At 30.4% G+C, this 23,692-nt stretch overlaps 1 protein-coding gene across 2 annotated transcripts in view; it reads right to left on the bottom strand.

Moving 5' to 3' along the window:
- The window catches only part of NCAM2 (neural cell adhesion molecule 2), a 491,886-nt gene that overhangs the window by 21,998 nt on the left and 446,196 nt on the right, over nt 1–23,692 (bottom strand). Inside the window, exon 16 of one of the 2 annotated variants that reach the window (XM_082460390.1) lies at nt 7,719–18,118. The exons of the other annotated variant lie outside the window; for it this stretch is intronic. Coding sequence (XP_082316516.1) covers nt 18,012–18,118 — 107 coding nt within the window. The 3' untranslated portion in view covers nt 7,719–18,011. Of the gene's footprint in view, nt 1–7,718; nt 18,119–23,692 lie in introns of those variants that run through there. 2 annotated transcript variants of the gene reach the window in all.

Below are 23,692 nucleotides of genomic sequence, written 5' to 3'. Positions count from 1 at the left end.
AACATTATATGTGTAAAGCACCTTATAGTAAGGGAATATTGACGCTAAAATAGCTATTACTTTTTTCTAGAGAAACAATATTATATCTTCTTAACAATCTTAACAAACAAGATAACAATCTTGGAAGATTACTAGAAGTTATTTTTTATGAAAAACCAAACATAGTTTTGTCATTGCATAGAATAGGCATGGACGTCGAATAGGTTTATGTTATAAATATTTAATTACGTTTTCTTTTGAAAGATTTTTTTAAAATATTTCAGCTTAAGAATGTATTTAAATGCTCACGCATTCTCATATCCCATGAAGTTAGGCTATAATAACTATAAAAGCTAAATTTTCTGTTCTTTTTTTCTTTTGACACCAATTTAATCTACTGTGAAAGTTCATTTATTTGTCTTTGGACTATTCACAAAGTCATAATCACATGTAACATTACATCACTAGGATTTGGGGACTAGCAATGATTTATTTCCTCAGTAACATACAAAAAATCTTTCTTTATAAGTAAATTATGGTTTTAATTACTTAACAAATTGAAACTGAGCATAGCAATCATTTAAAGGATTTTATTTATTTAATTAATTTATTTTTTAAAGGATTTTAAATTAATCTTTTCAGTTTCCCAGAATACTTACACATGTGTTTTATGATATAATTTTTATTAAACTCCATTACCTAAACAAAAATATTTTCAGGTCTATCTTCTAGATAAGAAAAATGAGGTCCAGAGAGTACAGTGACCTAAGTCACAAGACAACCCTTAATACCCTTAATATTAGATCTGTACAAATGAAGACTACTTAGCTTCCGGTTCTATATAAATATATTGGCCTCACCACATGGCTTCTGGGATCTTAGTTCCCTAACCAGGAGTTGAACCTGGACCACAGGAGTGAAAGCGCCAAGTCCTAACCACTATGGGACTTTAAGACCACCAGGGAATTCCCTGGTTTTATACCTGTGTTCAAGTCAACATTTTGTACTGGATACTCAGCTTCAAATAATCAAAAGATAGAAATAAAATTTATTGACTAAATTAAAATGTATAATTTGCTTGCATAAAAATGTCAATATCCATTTTTTCCTATACAACTAGTGGAAAAACAACTATTTAAATGAGGTATAATTATGCAACTAATTATTTCTTGCTTTTATGTATTTTTCTTGAATTCTTATTTTCAGCTTCTATTTTAGTGATCTTTTGTATTGCTCTTTTGAAAAGGGATTTCATGTTAGAATTGAATAAGAATAAATAATTTAGGAATCAAAAATTTAAACATCTATTTTTAGGTACATATTTTATTATTGAAAGCAAATATGAGAATCAGTCTAAATGAGTTTTTACAATCTCCCTCCAATCTGTACCTCCCACACTGTGAAATTTAAAAATTGGCTAACTAAACCAGTATGTATCCCCAGAGCTTTATGTACTTTCAATTTAACAGTCATCAAAATATAAAATCAAAACAAGAAAATAAGAAAAATATCTTCATTTCAAATCCATCGTATGCATGTGTTTTCATGTTTCTGTTGTAGAAATTAACTCATTGCTAAAACACTGCATTAATTTTCCATGAAGTATACTATGTTTATACTAGTTTTTCAAAAACCACTACAATTTATAAAAAAAGTAGCATTGCTTTCTGACTCCTTAAGTAGTTCAGTTTTTTAGTTAATTCTTTTTCTATAGTTTGAGAATTACTTTTAGATGTGGAAAGTTGTGATAAAGATATGGAGAAAAAACTTTTCTTTTAATTTAAAGCGTCCTAAAATGGAAATTTGGTTGTTGCTCCCAAAATAGGGGTAGTTATTTTCATGAGCGATATTGCTAAATACAGTGAGTTTAAGTGTATAAAAGATAAGAAGAAAAGCCCTTTTTGGTGTTCATCATGACATTAACTAGATACTATACCCTTCCATAATAGAGGTAGGTCTATTTGTCTCCTGTTTATACATTCTTCCTTCATTCTGCCTAGTGTAACACATTTTCAAATATCAAATGATTTCTGGAAAATCTAGGTATAAATCTATACACACGCATGGTTCATCCTATGTGGAAAGATGAAGTAGACAGTTTCTGCATTTGAGCTCCATCTAAGCAGTGATGGTCAGACACTCATCTACTTTAAAATCAAACATCTGGGTTATCTAAAGACTTTTGTGTCTACACAGTTTCATTACTTTTTTAAAGGACTATTTATTCACTTAGGCTTCACAAGCATTTATTTAGTGCTACAAAATTAGTGCAGTATTAGAGGGGTTTCCTGATACGTACTAAAATAAGTTAAAAATTAACATACGTCTTTGGGCTTATCATACAGCTATTTAAGTCCCATTTTACTTATGAAGCATAAGTTCCCCAAATTTAATTTCATTCATTGGATTCCCCAAAACACAACAAAGGAATAAAAGGGTAAGATTTTTAGATTAAGAAGGGCCTAGATTTAATAGTAAGAGCTTCTAAAATTATGGTAATCTCCATGCACTATGAAAGGTACGCTCTAGAGTAATACATACTTTTAAAAGAAAATGTATTGCACTAATTTAAAAACCAACTACAGATTTCACAGTTTCTTGTTGTGTTATGTTAGACAGCTGTTTTCCAAAATCACTTGCCACTTACATACTTGGAAATTATCTTAAATTGATAAATTAATGTTCTGTGGTATTTTTCCTAGGAACCCCCAAATCAACAAAGAATAGGAAAATATAATAAAAAGAGCCAAAGTGTAGAAATGAGACTAGGGTCTAGACTATGTCAACAGAAAAAAAATATTTTTAAAAGCTTTAAAATTTTGATAAACTTTACAGCTTTAAAAACAGTGGGGATAGTGAAAATGAAGTATAATCACAATATTCCCCCAGCATAGATGAAGCTGCAGGCTTTACAATCCTTGACATAATCCACTTGTCAAGAAAGAAAATAATATTTTCCAACCCTGAGGAGCTGTGTAGAGAAAAGTCACATTTATGAGACTTTCTATTTCCTATGGGGAATACTTGACCTGCTAAACAGAACCTAAATTAGGTATGATTTGTCTTTAGGATTGATAGCCTTCTCTCAGTTATACTAAATGAGGAATCAGGCAAGTAGAAAAAACAAAGAAAACTTTGATTCAAGCATGTTATAAAATTCACTATTAAAGAGGGAAATGTTGAAAACTGCTGATATAACAAGCTGAGTGCAATGCCCCACTCTTTCCATTTCTCCACATACCACATTTTTCTTCTATGTCATGACCATGGGTCTCCAGCATTTATAGTGACTGCTGTTAATCCCTGAATTGATGGATCCATTCCATTTTTTTTTAACATCTTTATTAGAGTATAATTGCTTTACATTGTTGTGTTAGTTTCTGCTGTATAACAAAGTGAATCAGCTGTACGTATACTTATATCCCCATATCCCCTCCCTCTTGCGTCTCCCTCCCACCCTCCCTATCCCATCCCTCTAGGTGGTCACAAAGCACCGAGCTGATCTCCCTGTGCTAAGATCCATTCGATTTTCATTCATATTTAACATGCTTGTTTGAAACAAATGTTTGAACTTCTGAGGTTTCCAATGTCTGGTCAATGCCCCTTTAATTGTATTAAATAGAAAGAAGGAGAAAATCATGGCAAACTGTATCAGCAAGGATGATTATATCATTTTCCATTAATCCAAAATGTTTAAAAAATTCAAACAACAAACTCAAGAGTAACTATGATTGGAGTTTATATTCTTCCTCCAATCTGAGCCCCTTTTTTTTTATTGCTTCCCCATATACATCCAGAGAAAAATTGAGTCTCTCCTCCTATGATATGTGTTTTTCTTTTAAAAGTATTTTACGATGTATCGATCCTTTGAAAAAAATGCAACGTACAATTACAAAACATACAAAAATAAATTAAAATGATATAAAATAAATATTGATGGAAATTCTAAAATTTTTTATCTCTACCGTGGTATTGCTCACTCATTTTGTGGCCTACACACTACAATCGGATATATCGAAATCATAATTATAATTTTATTCCATTTCATTACTGATGAAATGTGGATAACAATTCCTATGTATCCTAGCTAAAATATTCTTTGAGAATCATATATGAAGGGTACTTTGGGAATTCCAAGACACTGTACATATATTACTTTATGCTCACTTTGTTTATAGCTACCTCTCATTACTCATCATTTGTTTATAGTATCTTCTTTTAAAAAATTAGAACTTCTTTTACCCAAAACCTTCTTAGATTTTAGCAAGTATAAATATTTGAATATTGCTAGCATACATGAACTAGGATGCATAAAATAACTGTAAATACATGTTTATATTTTCCAAGTGTTTTTTATTGTTTTTGATAAACACACTTCATTAAGGCCTAAGGTTTAAGTATATTTTCATTCTTCTAGTTTTAGATGTGCGTTCCACTGTGACCAGAACTCAAGAAGATTTTAGTTTAATATCAATCTTTTTTAATTTATTAATTATTCATATCATAAATTATTTTTTGGTTCCTCCCTTACTTCTACGTGTCAAATTAAAATCTTTTTTTTGAACTTTGAAAGACTGATGTTAAAATGAATGACAGAAAGATAATTATTCATAATGCTCTTATTGTCTCTGACAGGTGACATTGACTTTTGCTCAGTTTGGGGACAAGAATATCCACACTTACATTTTGGTATTCTTTTCTTCTGTAATTCACTTTGTCCTCTTTAGCTCACCATTAATTTTTAGGTTTTTGGTTATCTTTATTGTTACTTTTATTGTGGTGGTTATTTTGCACAATATTTTAGGCACATTCATCTTCATTTAAGTAAAAAATGAGATTAAAACTCTCAAAAGATTATTACAGAGTGGATCAAAGTCTTCTTCCTAAATTAAGGCTGTACTTTCTTTGTGTTCAAATCTTTTACTCTGAAATATCGGTTTCCTTTTGGACAACTCATAGTATTTATGAGATAAAGCATTTACATCATGCAGCTTTCTGACAAAATGCACTTATTAGCAAATTTTTAAGTGCATTTATGTTCATTTTATTCAGATATTTAATTGCTTACTGAACTAACTGTATGAAAACTGTGTGGGTACAATGTGTAATCTCACATGTTTTTCAGTGAACAATTTAAAGAAAAAAGTACATAATGCTAGTAAATCTGTGATGGCTGTGAAGAGTATTGTCATCAGTGAAGAGAAAACTGCAGGGTCTTTTATAAAGGATTGCATTTTGGGAAAAGAATATTGGAATTTTAAAATGAAAAATCTTTTTTTTTTTTTTTTGGCTGTGTTGGGTCTTCGTTGCTGCGAGTGGGTTTCTCATTGTGGTGGCTTTTCTTGTTGTGGAGCACAGGCTCTAGGCGCGCGGGCTTCAGTAGTTGTGGCTCGCAGGCTCTAGAGCGCAGGCTCAGTAGTTGTGCCGCACGGGCTTAGTTGCTCCGCGGCACGTGGGATCTTCCCGGACACAGGGTTCGAACCTGTGTCTTCTGCATTGGCAGGCAGGATTCTTAACCACTGTGCCACCAGGGAAGCCCTAAAATGAAAAATCTTAAAAAATATATTAAAAATCAAAACTGTTAGAATCTTGAGAAAAGTACATACTTATATGTAATTACATCAATTTATATGTGCTTTGTGACCTGTCTGAGGGATTTTTAGTTTTTAGGATCATGCAGAGGTAATTAGCTGTGTTTTAAATGAACATGTATTGAGTTCATTGGAGCTCTTTAGATATCTAGAAACAAATTATTAAAGTCATGCTGGAGATTAATACTTATGTGGAAGTTCATTGTATGTGATTTTCTAGCTTTCTGGTTCTTTGATAAAACTCTTTGTAGTATCCACACATTCATTTAGGAATTTAAAATTTTCAGATTTCAAAAGATATAAGTAAAATTCACCAATAATTTTTCAACATTATTCAGATATATCAATAAAGCCTTGTGCTATTGTTTATATATGTTTAAAATCTTCAGGCCATTTTTGGTACATCTTAAAAAGGAGGTCATGTCTTTTCTGTGTGTACTCAGTTAAACAATATTGATGTAGACAGTTTATTGTTTACTTCCAAATTTCTTTTCATACAACCTTACTATTTGGGGATGGGGTGAAGATTGCATTTTACTTCACCTGTTCCTTACTACTGTGTCTCTATTCTCTAGTCATTTTGATTTTTTTGTCAAAATAATTTTACATGTATAACTAATTTTTTAATATAAAAACAATGTTAATACAAAATTTCCCTTCAAGTCACTTCTCCCTACTAAGAGGTATTCTTTGGAACAAGATGGGGTCAGGAGGTAGCACTGATAAACCAGACTTTTTTTTAAACTAAATATCTGATTTGGGGGAAGAAAAAGTAGCTAAGTGAGGATAATTGGTTTAGTAATGGAAAGGGAATTATAAACATGTATATTATATAAATGACATTAATAATTGTACAACCCTATACTTTTTTTCTAAAAGTGTCTTTTTCTACATATGTTTGTTTACAAAGGTGGGGTTATAAGTTAAATATCTTTTCAAAATATCATCTAGTCCTTTATATTACAAAAGTGATCTTTTTGCCCAGGGATAAATTGGTCAAAGACATATAATCACCCTTCAATTCATCACAGTGTAATTAAACAACTTTGTCAAGCAGTTGTGAGAATAAAATAACAAAAAGGAAAAGGACTCTCTTCTCGGGGAGTTCTTAATATATTGAGAAGGGTGAGTAAGACATGTACAGTCGAATGCTTTCCTAGTGGTGAAAAATAATGTGACCTGAGCAAATAGGTGGAAGAAGCATGTAAGTTGATGGTTAGTGGTTAAGGAAGGCATGATAGAGAAGATAAATTCTAAGATGATGTTGAAGAATAAGAAGCTTTCTATCTGATGACAACTCCCTTTCAGCCAGAACATGATGTGAGCGAAGATGGAGATATATGAGATAATACAGTATATTTTGAAATTAACAGATATTTATGGATATTAGAGATATGATATTGGGGGTAACTGGTGGAGGATGTTGATTAAGTGATAAATGATGAAGTTAAAAAGAATGGGCCCTGCAATTGAATAAACAAATAAATAAATCAACAAAAACAAAATAAATAAACACCACTAACAACAAAACCTAACTGTGATCTTTTACTAAAACACGGTAGGGTTGTTAGAGATACATAGGGAAACAGAGCCTGTTGCAATGGTTAGGAGCGAGCTGGTAGAGGCCTGGCCTATGGCTGTAAAATATCTGTCCAGTCTTCCCTGTCTCTGATTCCATACCCATTTCCATAATACATGTAGACATGTCAATCCCTCCTTGATGTTTAGATTTAAGAAGCTAGGAAATAGACTCAGTCTCTTATATGCGATTAGTGATTGAATTAACATTAGACAATTTATGTCTATTAATATATTTCAAAAATAGACACTGTATAATACTATAAATTTATATAAAATATATTTATAATTAGTATAATGATCCTATATACTTCTAAATGGAATGACATTTCAAGTGGTTCATAATTTTCACCTTTATTTTATTTTTTTTTAATATCCACCCAGTCTCCCTTAAGGTTTTAGTATCTATCTTTTTAAAACAATTCCTTGTAAAAAGTGAATAATCCAGAATATAAAATTGTTATTCTTCTATGGGAATGTTGATAGAACCTTGTCAAATTTCAGTATGAGGTAAAGTAACAGTTTAATGTAAGAAAGGAAATTAAATAAAATAAACTGTGTTATTAAAAAAAAAAGTTGGCTAAAAAGAAATAGTATTGTAGATAACAGCACTTTTTTGATAAATGTTTCAAATAACTGAAAACTTAGAAATGAACGTTTTTAATAATTGTTGTTACAAATCTGGTGCAACTATAAATTGTGGGAAATTGTGAAATATCTAAAGTCCTTGCACAGCAGAATATCTAGGCTCTTATCTACACTGACATTTCAAATTGCTAAGTATGTTGGAATGGAGAACACTTGTCACAAAACCCTGTCAAAAAAATGGGATAAAGAGATATAAAATATTTTTATATGTGATAATTATTCAAACTGATACATTTGAAGTTTATTCTCACCTCACTAACTGTATACTTTCTCCATATGCAGTTTAAATCTTATGGTATATGTTCAGTTCACTATGGTGGAATTGATTTAATTATTTCCCATAAGATAATGAAATTTTTATTGGTTAGTAGGAAAGGGAGCTTCTTAGATTGAAGTGAATATGATCAAAACAGATATTGGCCAGTGTTAAAAATTGAATAGTAATTTTAGGTCCTTGTTTCAACCATTAACTGGCCAATTTCATTTTTTTCTGTTAATAGTAAAAGGCTATTCCATATATTTAAAAAAAAAGAAATTAAATTTTCTCTGCACAAACAGAAAATACTTTTTTCTTAAAGGCTATATTACAAAATTGAATTACACCCATATAAGATTAAACTACAACTGATATTTTACAAAGTGCTTGTTGAAATTCCAAACTGTTTGACCTATTTATTATAAAATTCTTAAATATACATACCTTTGAATTTTATAAATGTATAAGACAGTAAATGGAAAATGTGAACAAATATATGGATGGTATTATTTTCTAAGGAATTTATAACATTAGGTTTACAACATTTCTGTTTTTACACACTCACTTTATTGTGTCTTAGAAACTTCAATTTCTGCATTGGGGTTAAATAAAAAATTACGTTACATTATTAAAACTAAACATTCTAAACATGTAGGGCCACTTATATATTATTACCCACTGCATCTGAATGAATATATTGTATACCATCAACCATAAAATAGAAATGTAGATTTTCACTTAAGAAAAATAGAGGCAAGATATTCATTTGGTGAATGGATAAAACATGAGACATCCGGGCAATGGAATATCATTCAATGCTAAAAAGAAATGAGCCATAACATCATGAGAAGACATGGAGGAACTTTAAAGGCATATTACTAAGTGAAACAAGCCAATCTGAAAAGACTACTTACTGTATGATTCCAACTATATGACACTGTGGAAAAAGCAAAATTATGAAGACAGTTATAAAGATCAGAGGTTGCCAGGGATTAGGAGAGAGGGAGAGATAAAGAGGCAGGCAGAGCACAGAGGATTTTTAGGGCGGTGGAACTATTTTGGATGATACTATAATGGTGGATGCATGTCATTATACATTCATCAAAACCCACAGAATGTGCAACACCAAGAGTGAACCTTAATGCAAATTATGAACTCTGGGTAAAAATGGTGTGTCAATGTAGATTCATTGATGGTAACAAATGTACCATTCTGCATGTTAATAACGGGGAAGGTTATGCATACATCAGGATTGGAAGTATATAAGAACTCTGTACATTCCTCTCAATTTTGGTGCACACTTGGAACTGCTCGAAAAAATAGAGCATATTTAAGAGCAAAAAAAAACCCCAAAGTTAGTATCTTTAAAATCTTCACGGGACTGACTAACGTGCCTGAATCAACTGAGAGTGTCCATAAGTACAATATTCATAAGTATTAAAAACAGATGACATATTAAGTTATGAGTAACACACAGGCAAGTCAATTATTTTCAGCTACCTGCTTCTGTATGAAGAAATCCACCAATGAACCATACTGGACCCTGCTGTAGAGAAATATTTCTATTTCCTTAAGTAAACTTTCCTTCATGTCTGAGCCATTTGATGGAACAATAAGTCTCAGGATAGCATATGAAAATCCAATAAATTGTTTTCTGTTTTCCACCAATAAGCACCAAGAAGTAGAATATTTTTCCTGTCATTTTTCAAGAGCATCAGTGAGTTTTGCATTTAATCTTCCATGTAACATACATATCCAGTTTAGCCGTGGTGAAATTATATAGAAACAACAGCAAATTGAAGTTTGTCATTCAGAGATTCTTCAAAACAGAAATGCTAATTTGAAGAGATAATTTTTAGTTTTGTTTTAACCACATTTAAACAGAAAAAAAAGGCTACATTTTAATAGGACTTTTAAAATAATTTAATATTTCTCTTTGTAATAATAAATGAGAAATCAGTAGAGAAGCAAGCATATAGCCACTATGCAAATTATGTATTGAACTGTTTAGTATGATTTCTTAAAATGAAAAAGATAGATGCTGAAATGGAAATATTTATTTTGGTTTTTATTAGATAGTAACTAAAAATATTATTTTATATTAATTAAATATCATTTATTTCTACAAAAATATAAATAAAGTCATTTTATAAAGGGTTTTCAGGCAATGTGTAAAAATCAGAAAATAATAAAATTTAACTTGATATTCTTTGAAGGCTATAAACTCACTGTGAGTTTATTACACTGATCTTGGGAATGCAGCTATATGTACAAGTTGACCTGAGAACCACAACAGCTGCTTAAGAGAAGTATCATGACTACTCAGAGGAATGGTAGTTGGTGAATACACAGCCCTTCCTTTGCCACAAAGTTTTTTCTATGGTTCAATCAAGAAGAAATCAAAGAAACTAGGTTAAAGATATAAGATCATATAAGTGATAGACAAGAGATTTAGGTATGCCTTCTTTGATTCAGTGTAATTTGATAAAACAAACATATGAGGAAAACTGAGGGTGTAAGTTACTTGACTATGTCAATGACTAGTCATTCTTCTTCTCTGATCCTCAGATTGTTGATATAATAAAATCATGGTGTTTGATTAGAATATTAGAATAAATTTTCTCAAATCTCTTTAGTTTCCTCACAGTGGCCCCAAACAACAAAGTAATATAAAGCTAACAAAGTAATATAATACTGTGACAGTCACCATGAAAATTTCCAACCATCCCCAGATAGTTCCCATTTGATACCATATCATTGTTAAGGAGCTTCAGGAAGAATAAAAACAAGAACAACAGAAAAAATCAGCTTACCTTTCTCTCTCTCCCAATATATAAAACTTCTGTAACTAATGTATCAATTGAAAGAAGTTCAATATTATAACAACATACATATATTATATGAAAATTTTCACTTTGAAATGTATGCAAACATTTTTAATGGGTGGTATATATATTAAGACATACATTTGGGAGAGGGTTGTTCTGGAGTAAGGAAGATTAAGTGTGCCTTAAAATAATGCAAATCTTGAAAACGAATATTTTCCCTTTTGTAATTTCTACACTATTTAATTTTTAACTGGCAATGCAACACTTGACTGTGTTTGTAAAAGAGAAATATATATTCATGTCTAAACCACCAGGTTTTTTTCACTTTATAAAAAATAACTGAATAATTTACTTATTAAAGAATTATCATCGGAGGGACGTCCCTGGCAGTCCAGTGGCTAAGACTTTACCTTCCACTGCAGGGGGTCCGGGTTCGATCCCTGGTCAGGGAGCTAAGATCCCCCATGCCTCAGGGCGAAAAAAACCGAAACATAAAACAGAAGTAATATTGTAACAAATTAAATAAAAACTTTAAAAATGGTCCACATCAAAAAAATCTTAAGATAAAAAATAATTATCATTTGAACCCAGGTTCAGCACTAAAACAAACAAACACAAAGTAATATGATGTTTTATAAAGGGCACTGTGACTTTTCACTATGTAAATTCCTCAACCTCTTTAGGTCTCACTTTTCTCATCTAAAATATGGGAGAAATGCTACTTCATAGTAAATGAAATATTGCACTTAAGGCATTCCATGCAGTGTGTATCACAGTGCATGTTAAAAAGTAGAAGCTGCTCTGTTTTCATATTATTGTTATTATTTGTAAACTTACAAAGCCATTTTTGTTTCATACTTTGGCTGTGGATGAACTGAGAACCTTATTGATTTTCTACAACTTTATTCTCATGGTGCTCGAACTGAATTATAGTAATATGTTAACCAAAGGAATTGGAGAAAATCACTTTAAGGATTTATGTCTGCTTTCATAAATTTTTGCTGGCAAAGGAGACTACTCTCCAATTATTACATTATTTAAATGATTAACTGTATTAATGTGTTTTATTAAGACATCATCTGATTATGGTCTCCACTAGTAATAAAAGTTTCTAAGAAGACCTTAGAACTAGTTGACTACAAAAGTAACAGTATTTGGTATTGTTCCTAAAATATTTTTCCAATATGAGCCTGCTGATGATATATTATTTAAACCGAAAGAGAAATCACTCAATGATCATATGTTTATTACACTGAGATATTGAATCTGATCAAGTTAGAAATGAAAACACACAAGACAGAAAACGTTTGTACCAGTAATAAAGAAAACACATATAACAAAGGTTTTCCTCAGTTTTCTTTATTACAACAATGGAGACACAGAAATACAGAAAATAAAATGACATTTAATATACTATGAAACTCATGCATAGGATTACACATAGTGCTGGATATTATGTCAGGGATTTTAAATAAGAGATGATACTGAGGACAATACATATATAACGTACATTTTATTTCAAGAAAATAAGCTATGATGAAAACAAACGCAATTAAAATGATCAGCAATATGCACTTTAAAACAGAAGTGTTACACATAAAATCAGTGTAAGATGTGAGATAAAAATATTCTTGAAAGAAATTCATGAATTATGGATGTTCTTTAAAACAGTATTTTTTAATTGCTTGCTTTTAGGGAAAAAAAGGATTTGCTGGAGATTTATTTGGTAGTCCCATTTAGTACATAGATAAAATAAAATAAATATGGTATAATTTAAAATTATGCTACCTATGAATATTATGCAATATTTGCAATGTGTAACTATATTTCTATTACTTAAAATGGAGTGATAAAGAATAACTGAATTTAATTTGAACATACACAAATTAAGAAATTTTGCAATATATCTAGGCTTAATACAACCAACATTAGATTGATTCACACTTAAAATTTAATTACACTTGAATGAGCATATCTTTAAAAAGTAGGTCAAATAATAGTCTACTAACAAAGGCATGAGGACATCTTCTGCAGTTCAAATCACCTCAGATATACTAAAAGAACTTCTGAACATATGTGCTTTCCTTGGATATTTTGTTTTTCAATTTTGCTAAATAGTAGCTAAAAATTGATGTTATAGAGTAATCCACTCTTTCTGTAATATTTAGGGACAAGTATTTTAGGCTTCCAATTAGTTAATAGCCATGAAGGAGGGGAGGATGACTACAAGAGATGTTTATCTGGTTCATAATCTCAGGTAAGATAAAGAAACTAAAGGTATTTGGAAAACAAAGAATTGATATTAACCTCCCGTCTCTGCTTTATTTCAGAACAATTAAATTAGATTTATACTTACTGAATCCACTCCCTTACATAAATATTGAGATGCTGCTTACTTTTATAATCTTTATGTATTACAACAAGTTTTTAAGCACCATGTAGTAAAGAGAGATACTACCACTTTTAAACATTAAAAATGTTAACTCTAGAAAAATACTCTAGTTTAGATGGTGATTTGGAAAAGAATATGTTAATTAGATATTAGATATTTTTTTCTTTAGTTAAGACCTAAAATTTACTCTGTTAATATTTTCTGAATTCTAAGATTAACCATCGAGTGTTGATAGTGATTAAATAATACTCCTTTTTAAAAATGACATAATCAGCCGATTCAGATATAGAGTTTTTACCAATTTCAATTTATATTGAAATTATTTCAGCACTATTTGTAGGATATTCATATCGCTAATCATTTGAAATATATAAATTTAAGCTACCCATTCAACGCATTAGCCTTGTTGAAGGTTTTGTGACATATATACATATCACAAATTCTGAAATTTTACAATTTAACAGAGATTAACAGAAAAAGAATAGAAGAAATGCACTGTATTTATTCATGACCAGATATTGAGAGGGAGGAAGAGAGAGAGGGAGGATAGGGGGAAGGAGAGTGGGAGGGAGAGAATATTAGGAAGAAACAATTGGAAGGAAGAATGAAAGGGTATAAAACCAAGTAAGAGAAAGCCTACTTAATTTGTACTTATTCAAAAACGGTTTAAAGTATATTACATTGTGCCTCACAGATTTGAACCATAATAAAATACATAAAATGACACATTTAGGTATGAACTTCTTGATCCTGTATCTTTATTCATTGAGCGAAATCCTAATGCATAAGGACTAAAAAATATATAAATGATAATATTTAATTTAGGTAGTGTCATAACAGCTTACTTATTTAAAGCTCTTAATGCTGCTAATATCATAAGCAAAAACAAATGGGTGGAGATTTTCAGATAATTTTACGTGACTAGAGATATTTCTTAGTTAACTACTATAAACTGAAAATATTACGTATAATATTAGCTATTTTTGAAAGCTAGGTCCAAACACACTTAACTATTGTATTGGTGATGTAAATATCCATCTTGAATTACTAAAATGATTTGTAATCTAAAATGATTTGTAATCTAAAAATTTTATTCCTTCATTCTTAGTGTAGGTATACCATATGAATAAATAAAATACTTTTCATGTATCTGAAAGTACTCATCCAGATCCAAAAGTACCTGGCCTAATTCTCCCTTGCATATTCTATTTTATTCAATATAAATGAATAACCATAAATCCAACTGTCCAGACTTGAAAACATTGTGGAATTTTCCTTATTTAAGTTTTAATTTAAATTAAATATAATTAATGGGAATTCTTAAATAGAAAATGTTTGTTGTATAATGATTTTCAAATTAACCCAAATTGTATAACCTATGAACTACTATGCATAGTTGTAATTTTAATTATTAATTTTAAAAGAAATGCTGAATACTTAAAAAGTCAAAATTATCTACAATAAAATTATTTGTGCAATTATTTGTTTATGTAATTGACATATATAATGTTAATCAAATGTCTAGAATTTATTTATTTATTTAAAATTGTTAAACACTTGAGATATTTTAGGCTAAGAAAAAAAAAGGAAAAAAATTTTTTAAGAAAAATGAAGCAAGTCTTTAAGTGTTTCAATCTTGTTCTTGTCTACCAGTAATTGATTCACATAAGTACACTTGCATGATGGTTTGGGAAAGAATATGGGTATAGAGTTTACAAAATCTACTTATTCCCAATGAATAATAGTATTGGGACAGAAAAATAAAAATGACAATTTACTTAAGGTTCTTCCATGTAAGAAAAAATTTCATAGGAAAGAAGATTTTACTACTACCTCCTAGGCTTAATCTGTTAGCATATCTAAAATGTGGTTTGATGGGCCTTAGAGCTATATGATAAATAATTAGAGTTTGAATTGGGATAGAGAGACATGTAAGGCTGAAGGATAAATGGAGAAAAGAAGATAGACTTTGAAAAATTGGGAGAAGAAAAAAGGAGATTTCAGATTTACATAAAAAATTAATCATGATACTTCACATGCAGATAATGGCGATTATGCATAAGCAAATCAACCTAACTTTACAACTGGTATAATATGGTCAAAACAAACTTTTAAAATGATTTTAACATTGGATGATAAGATATACACATCAATAAACATAGGTACATATTTCTGATTATACACAATGGATAACAAAACTCACCTTACACACAAGTTCATATTTACACATTTCAGACAGAATTTTATTTAAAAATCCACTGGATGAAAAAGAATTATTGGATGATACTAGGGAGAATTTTTATGTCCTGCTTACCAGTCACATTTACTTAGACCTACAGCAGACATTAATTAGACAAAAATGTGCTGTCAGTTAGACTTTATGGTTGCATATAACAAGAGTAAAGCTCAAGTAATAAAAAAGATAATTCAGCAACACTTACATATTATTAAGATATAAAAAAAAAAATCCAAGAAGGTAATTTACAGTCTCTAAGGTTTCATTTTTTGAAATGCAATAGCTGAATTGTTTATGGTTTTGTGCTTTCCTGTTTCTTATAGACGTAAGACAAAGCACAGAGTCGATTATTTTAAGATGTCTGAGAATTTTTAAAAATTTTTGCATATCTTAGAACTGTAAAATAACTGTTAATCTAAGAATAAACATTTAACCAAAGGATATATAGCTCATTAATTTTAGGATTAATATCTTGATCTGTACTTAGATGTTTAAAAAATCTAAATGAACCACTCATTAAGTGTAAATAATTCTGCTAAGATATTAGAATGTCAATTTTAGGCTCTTTTCTGAACTGTCCAAATGTCAGTCTAGGTATCATTCAAACTAGACTGAGTGTTCTTCTTATCACTGTTGGTGACTTTGAGTCATAGAATATAAAATTTCAAATAAAAATCAACTCTGTTATCTTACTAAAGACATATTACATGTTCTTCACAAAAGTATTTTGTAATCATGAACTAAATCAAGATAATTTCTATGACTTTCTCATGGAAATATTTACAATTTATTGGAGAGATCCAGTCAGGTTATAATGAATGGGAAAAATTGTTCATGGAAGTGTTATTGGAACTCCTTTCTTTCCTAGCACTTGTTACATGTTAGTAATCAACATATCTACAAGTCTTATCCAAACTCATGGAATGTGATATGCAATCATGGAGTGTAGTATGCGATTATAATTAGTTCTTCAATAAACAGAACATTGGCTCTTTTAATTTTAAAAATCAAACATTCCCAATAAATAGGTTAAATCTCCACACTGCAAAAATTGGAATTGGGAAATCCCTTTGTCTCAGCAAGGGAGAAAGAAGTGTGTTTAATCTGTGAATGGGTCACTTCTGCATTCTACAGGTCTGTTGTTAGCTCAGAAGAAAAAAGTACAGCAGTGGACAGCAAAGAGTATGGAAAAGATAAATTACAGAAAACAGGCTACCAAAGGCAGGTCTATCTTTAGATCTTACATGATAGGATCATGCAGGTATTTCTTTAAAGACAGAATACTTTCATGCAACCAAACAAATTGATTTTGATGAATGAATCTCAAAGCCCAGAAACCAATCATTTGGTTTACCATGTAAGTTACAGTCACTCTTGTTAATATATATAAATCTGATTGCCTGCTAATTGTCCTAAGTGAGTAGTAAGAATCACTTGCTAGCATGTGGTTGGGAGTAAAAAGCACAAAACACTCTTTTCTCATTTTGTGATGAATGAAAATGTGAAAACAAAAATCATTTACTCATGTTACTCCCTCAAATCCAGAGGAATCTCCTCTGAGTGCTGGAATCTAGTAATACCCCCTTCTCATCTCAATTTCCTCTTCTTGAAAGTAGTAGCTAAAATATTTACTTCTCTCTCTGATCCTTGCAAAGAAATTGACTCAGGTGTCCAGGAAAAAGTAATAAATACGTATACATATTGTTAGAACATGAATACTTGATGCCACCTCAAAACACAATTCCAATCTAGTGAACAGGGTACAACTTTTTAAACATATTCAAACTTAATTTTTATTTATTTTGGGGCAACTGCAGAAGATATTTTCACTTAATGAAAAAAAAAAGTTTGGATTTTTAAAAATTGGTTTTCAAATTGAAGAAAAAAAACTCCGTTTCACTTTTATTCCTTATGACATTTTAAGTCAATAAAAAGAAAATAAGGCAGCACAATAGGATACACATCTAATATAATAAAAGTTATCAGGTTTATATTTTATATAAATGGTAAACACAGTGAAATATTATGTGTTTTATAAAGTTGGAAACTTACATTTAAAAGTATAACAATCCAAACCAATATAAAAGATCCACAATTCTACATAACAAAATTACTACTTATACAATGTATGGCCATGGATATTGAGTTACATTTGTAAAATAATCAAATGAAAGATTAGATATAGCAAACGCTTAAGTTCCAAATAAAAGTGACATGATATTTAATAAGCTCAACTTTAGAAATTAAAGAAAAATTTAGAATGTAACAAGTTACGCTGTGAACTAGTACTTGGAAGAAACAATCCTGGTTCAGTTTCCTTCTGTGATTTTCTGACAAATTATCTACTTTAAAGGTCAACAATTTGGGGAAGGGAAAAAAGGCTAACTATTCATGGGTAAGGATACGTGCATAATTAGTTGGACCTTAGAAAATATTTTATTATAATTTTAGATTAGCCTTGTAAATTTGCAGGGAATAAAAGGAAATATATGATGTAACAACATTAAAACATGCAAGACAAACTTATGGCTATAATGAAAGAAAACCCAGCAGCATTCAGCTGCCATGACTGGCTTCCATTTTCACCTTTATTCGCTTCACAGCATTTATCTGCATGATGAAAATTATTTTTGAAAGTAGAACAAGAATAAAATAATTAAGGAATAAAGAATAGAGTTACAAACATGAAAATAAAGGAAAAGAAAAAAGTGACAGTAGGAAAGAAAAAAAGAGAAAATAATTAATACAAGATGTACACAAAGCTATTACTAATTACCTACAAAAAATTATTTTGATACAAGACAAAGAATTTTAAAAATCTAGTATAAAACGCTTCTAAATAGTTGTCACATATTAAAAACATAACTCAGTTCTATCATTGATTACTTAAATGTGAACATCTTAAATATTTTTTAATGAAGATACAACTTATTAGAGAAAGGTCACCAGTCATTCCACTGTGCTACTGGTAAATTCACACTGTTACTTAAATGAGCTCATCATATTCTGCAATGTTTGCTGCTAGTTTTTTTTATTTTTCTGCTATCATATTTTCCTATAAAACATATTTAATAAAAGTAGTTATATTTTTAATAATGAATGAAGTACCAAGAAATATAATTGAAAATGACAAGTTCACACAGTGTAAATTTTCAAAAGAATAAAAGCAAGGAACATTAACTCAACTGGCCATAGGCATACTCTAGACATACGTTATTGTTGCTCATTTAAAATAATTTTGAGAAACAAAGATCATGAAAATAATTTACAGAAATTTACTTTTGCATTATGTACTAAACCAAATAAATATTGTTTTGCATGTATCATTTCAGATAGTTGAAATGAAGTTCTTCCCAATTAACTGAACTTCAATTTCACCATTGTTTTAAAGTTTCTTTAATTTAAATTCTAAAACAATCATAACCTTAAGAAAGCATTTTAGTATTTGCCATGCACTTGAATGTTTTGTTTTCCGTTCATGTTGAGTTATTTGGAGATGAAAGGGTATATTAGTCTTGCTGGAACTAAAGTTGAATGCTATCAAAATAATTTTACTCTACTGTTCATTATAAGTATAATCAAAAAAGTCTATTAAAATAAAAATTAACTGAAAAATTTTAGCAATATATTTATTGGTGGTGATCTATGTCACTTCTTGGTATGGATGCAATTATTTCCCATCAAATTATAATGAGAGTCTATGTTAAACTTAGACATGTTTTCAATTCATAGTAACAAGAGAAGAAAAAGGAAGCAATTTACTAAGGGTTTTGTTTTGTTTTTGGTTAAAACAAACAATATTACACATGTCCTAAAGCCAAAAGAAATGATGAAAATTTTTTTCAGAGTCATTTTATCTCCAAGAATTTTTTAAAGCATTAGATTATACTCATTCTACTAAGTTAGGAATATTTTTAGTCCTTAAAATTACAGAACAAATCAATAAATATCATTTTAACAGCCTCTAGTTCCATAGATGGTTTTGTAATCAGTTTTACAAGAATTAATTTGTCATCACTACCCAATATTTTCATTGTTTATAAAATAAAATGAGATGGAATTATGCTGTATGAACATTCCAAAAGAGAACATAATTGTGATTTTGCACACTCTGTTTCTATGTGAATCAAGGAATGCAGCTTTCAAAATAAACACATTTAATAAGTGAAGAAAGGAAAATATTATTAATCATAAAATAGTTTTCAAATCAGAATCATGAACTATGGAGAAATGTGGTGTCCACTAAGATACGTACATAGAAAAGCCATTATTATCAATAGAATATATTACATATGAATGTAAGGTAAGCCTACTGTTAAAAAATAGTCCCTCAGTCCAACAAATAAATGTACTCTAGATTTAGCTTGCTGCTTTACTCAAAGAGTTAAATATATCTGAATGCACATAAGTAATGGGTTTTTAAATTCAAAGTCTGTAAACTTTATTTGGACAGTTTACAATGCATGCTATTTAAAACATAAATTAAAACTAAATTAACTTTTAAACTCCATATATTCTCCAAATTAAATAAGGCTTAAGATTTGCTAGTTTATTATACATAACTAATTTAAAATATGTTTGAATTTCTAATGTGTATTTTTAAATGGAATAAGAAATTATATAACTATAAGAGTAATTATGATGAAGGCATATGAAGATCATTTTTTCTTATTTTGCTGATACATAATTTTAACTCTATAGTATTTTGTGGGTTTAAAGGCTCCCAAATTCACCATCAACTATCACAGCTTCTAAAATTGTCCCAAGAATCCTCCCAGAGCTAAATCAAACAATTCTTGAACTATAAGGGCACTTCTTTGATCTGGCTTTCCATGAGACCTTAGCAGTCTCTGGATTCAGTCACAGTAAATTATATAGTATTTTGTGACATTTTTATAGATAAAATAAATCTTTTATCTTTCCCTTTTCCAGTAAGATGATCTGGTTTTGTATCATCTGTACAGTTTAGAGGGGATGAATTCTATCTCCTACCTTCTCAGGTAGCTTTGTCTGTACATCTGTATGTCTGACTTTTCCTTGACTGCTTGATCTGTTTAATCAGCTGTGAAACACGTGCTAGCCTTTTTCATCATAAAAGTCCTTCTAACGCTGACTATTTTTTCCCCCTCTGCTCTCCTTCATACAGAGCTTCTTGAAAGCATAAATTAACACGGACTCTAAACCTGCTAACCTCCCATACAATCCTCAGCTCATTCCTACCTAATTTCTCTCCCAAGCACTTCAGCAGAGCTGTATGTAATAAGCACATTTCACATCTCTTTCAATTGAGTTGTTGACCTCTCAGCAGCATCTGAAGGGGCAAATGTGATTGATAAATTTCTTCTGGAAAAATGACTGTCTTTTAACTGCCAAGATACTACAGTCTTCTGTTTTTCCAGGAACTCTACATCTTAGTCTCATTGCGGGAGGGAGGGGTTTCCTCGTCCTGTATAACATGGTTATACAGGACATGGTTCTTAACACTACTCCTCAGTAACTCAAGAAGCACCTCTTGAACATTAATGCTGTGCCACTCACCCTTCTAAGTACTGGTATTGGGTACTGGGAAACATCTATGAGTATCACAGACATCAACTATTTCTCATAGAGCTTAGACATTACTCACTGTGTGGTTTTATCCCCACCCAGGCTTTAAATACCAATTATCTGTTAAGGCTGAAAACATCATAATGTATATTTCCAAGCCATGGCTGTCTTCCCATCTCCATACATATATATCTAACAACAATTTGACATTTCAAACCTAACGAATACCAAACCGATTTATGTTTGACCCTTACTCTCCAAATCCTGCTCTGTTTATAAGATTCTTCATCCTGGGAAACGATGTTAACAATGTTCCAGTTGCCCAAGCAAGAAACTTGAAAGTCATCAATATCTACTGAATCCATTCTGTTACACAGGCAGGTTAATCTACATCTACAACGTGTCTGGAATTTATTCATTGCTTTCTTTTTCTACTGTTATCACATTTTTTCAAGCATTCATGTCCATCCATCTCTTGCTTCTATCCTGATGAGCAAGATTAATCTGTCTGTAATGTCTATCTATTCATATAATTTCCCTGCTTCAAATGATTTCTTATGACTTTCAGGATCTGTTTTAAAATTATTTACATGGTTTTTAGAAGACCTTGGATTGGTTGGGTCACAGATCTCTCGGTATCCTTATTTTTGTTCACACACCTCTAGCTTCTCTCCCAGCCATCATTTTTCTAGTTCTTAAAGCAAATCAAATTCCTTCTTCTTTCAGAGACTTCTTCCACATAAGACACTTTCCGTGGAAGGCTCATTCCTTACAAGTTTCTTTCAGAAAGTCACTTTCCAAGGGAATCCTTTCTCAAGCCTCACCTACCCCTATAAGTTAGGTATACTTGCCAAAGGCTCTCATGGCAGCACACTGCACCAGCATATCTCTTAGTTGTAATTACTTGGTGGTTATTCTAACTCTTGATTAATGTCTATCTTCCCTACTAGATTGTATAGTCTTTGAGTTCAGGAACCAGTTCTGTACTTTTCACAGATAATTCCTCTGCACTCATCACAGTACTTTCCACAAAGCAAGACCCCAGTGAATAACTGGAATGAATGAATGAATAAATCTTAATATTGCAGAACCAGAAGAAACTAGCTTAGGGATTAGGAAATACATATCAAGAGAAGTTAAATGACAAGAGCAAAGTTGAAACTATAAACCATTTTCCTTCTAAGCACTGTCCACAAACTAACTTCCCAAAACTGAAACAAAATGTTTTTATAGAAAATGCATCATAACATACTTTATTTTTGTGCCTCCATATATATATATATACATATATATATTCTTCATATATATTCTATTTTTATTTATTTATCTTTTGGTTTATACTTACTATTGTTTTATTAACAACAGTTTCTTATAAAAACAGCATAACAGGGACTCTGGGAGTATAACGTAAAGTAACCTGCCTGAAATCTATTTTTTTTACAGTTTGCGTTTTATCTATAAAACTAAAATATTGCCTTCCATTTCAAAAAATATTCATTTTTATCTTGATTAAAGATGTAGGAGGATGTTGTAAATAGTGCTGCAATGAACACTGTGGTACGTGTCTCTTCAGCATAGCACAGGGAGATCAGCGCGGTGCTCTGCAACGACCTAGAGGGGTGGGCTAGGGAGCGTGGGAGGGAGGCTCAAGAGAGAGGGGATATGGGGATATATGTATGCATATGGCTGATTCACTTTGGTGTACAACAGAAACTAACACAACATTGTGAAGCAATTATACTCCAATAAAGATCTATTTAAAAAAAAAGATGTAGGAGGATGAAGTTTGCTCTTGAAATCCTCCTTTGGAGATTCTGACTCAGATTAAAAATCATATTTATATCATGTTCCTGATATCTGCAGAGAGGATAATTACTACAGACATAATGCATTATAATTGTAGAAGCATTTATTGATGTTTAAAACTCACAGAAACAATGAACTTAATAGTTCATTCAACCATTCTTTTTATTAGGTGTATCATCTTGTAAGGACATGGGATTTGTCATATGATTTAAAGTAGCTCTGACCTTGAACAAATACTTTAGCTTCTCAAAACTGTATCTGTAAAATGAGGATAACTCTTTGTTGCTCAACTCAGATTCAAGAATAAGATGAGATAATAAGTGCAGAAGTACTTTGTAAATTATAAAAAGTGCCAGCACAATATGATACCCAGCTATCCATATTATTTCTAGATACGTCCAACTTCCTAATTTCAAATTATAATTGGAAGCACTTATTAATTAATACTAGCAATGCAAAGCCATGATATAAATTACTTTTAAACCATAAAACCAATAGTAATTACTTTTTTATAGAAAGATTAATTGTATAAAGCTGCTTTCAATTGAAAAATGATGTATAACAAAGTCATACTAATGAAATTAATATTAATTTGAAATTACAAGAGGATTATATAGCATGACTGAACTGACAAATTTTTTTCCAGTCTCAAAAATAGTATGTAATACTGACATTCTATTATAATATGACTTAAATAAATCATGTTTATGAATATGCAGCTCTGATGTCTCTATCTATATATAAAGAGTATGTGTGTATATATACATGTATGTATAAATTTTAAATTTTAAAATTTTAAATATGTAAAGGAATGATGAATGTTAAAATATG

Source organism: Balaenoptera physalus, assembly GCF_965194825.1.
Source record: "Balaenoptera physalus genome assembly, chromosome: 4".
Taxonomy (NCBI): Eukaryota; Metazoa; Chordata; class Mammalia; order Artiodactyla; family Balaenopteridae; genus Balaenoptera; species Balaenoptera physalus.
The sequence above is the reverse complement of the archived record's forward strand: the minus strand, read 5'-3'. Positions and strand labels throughout refer to the sequence as shown.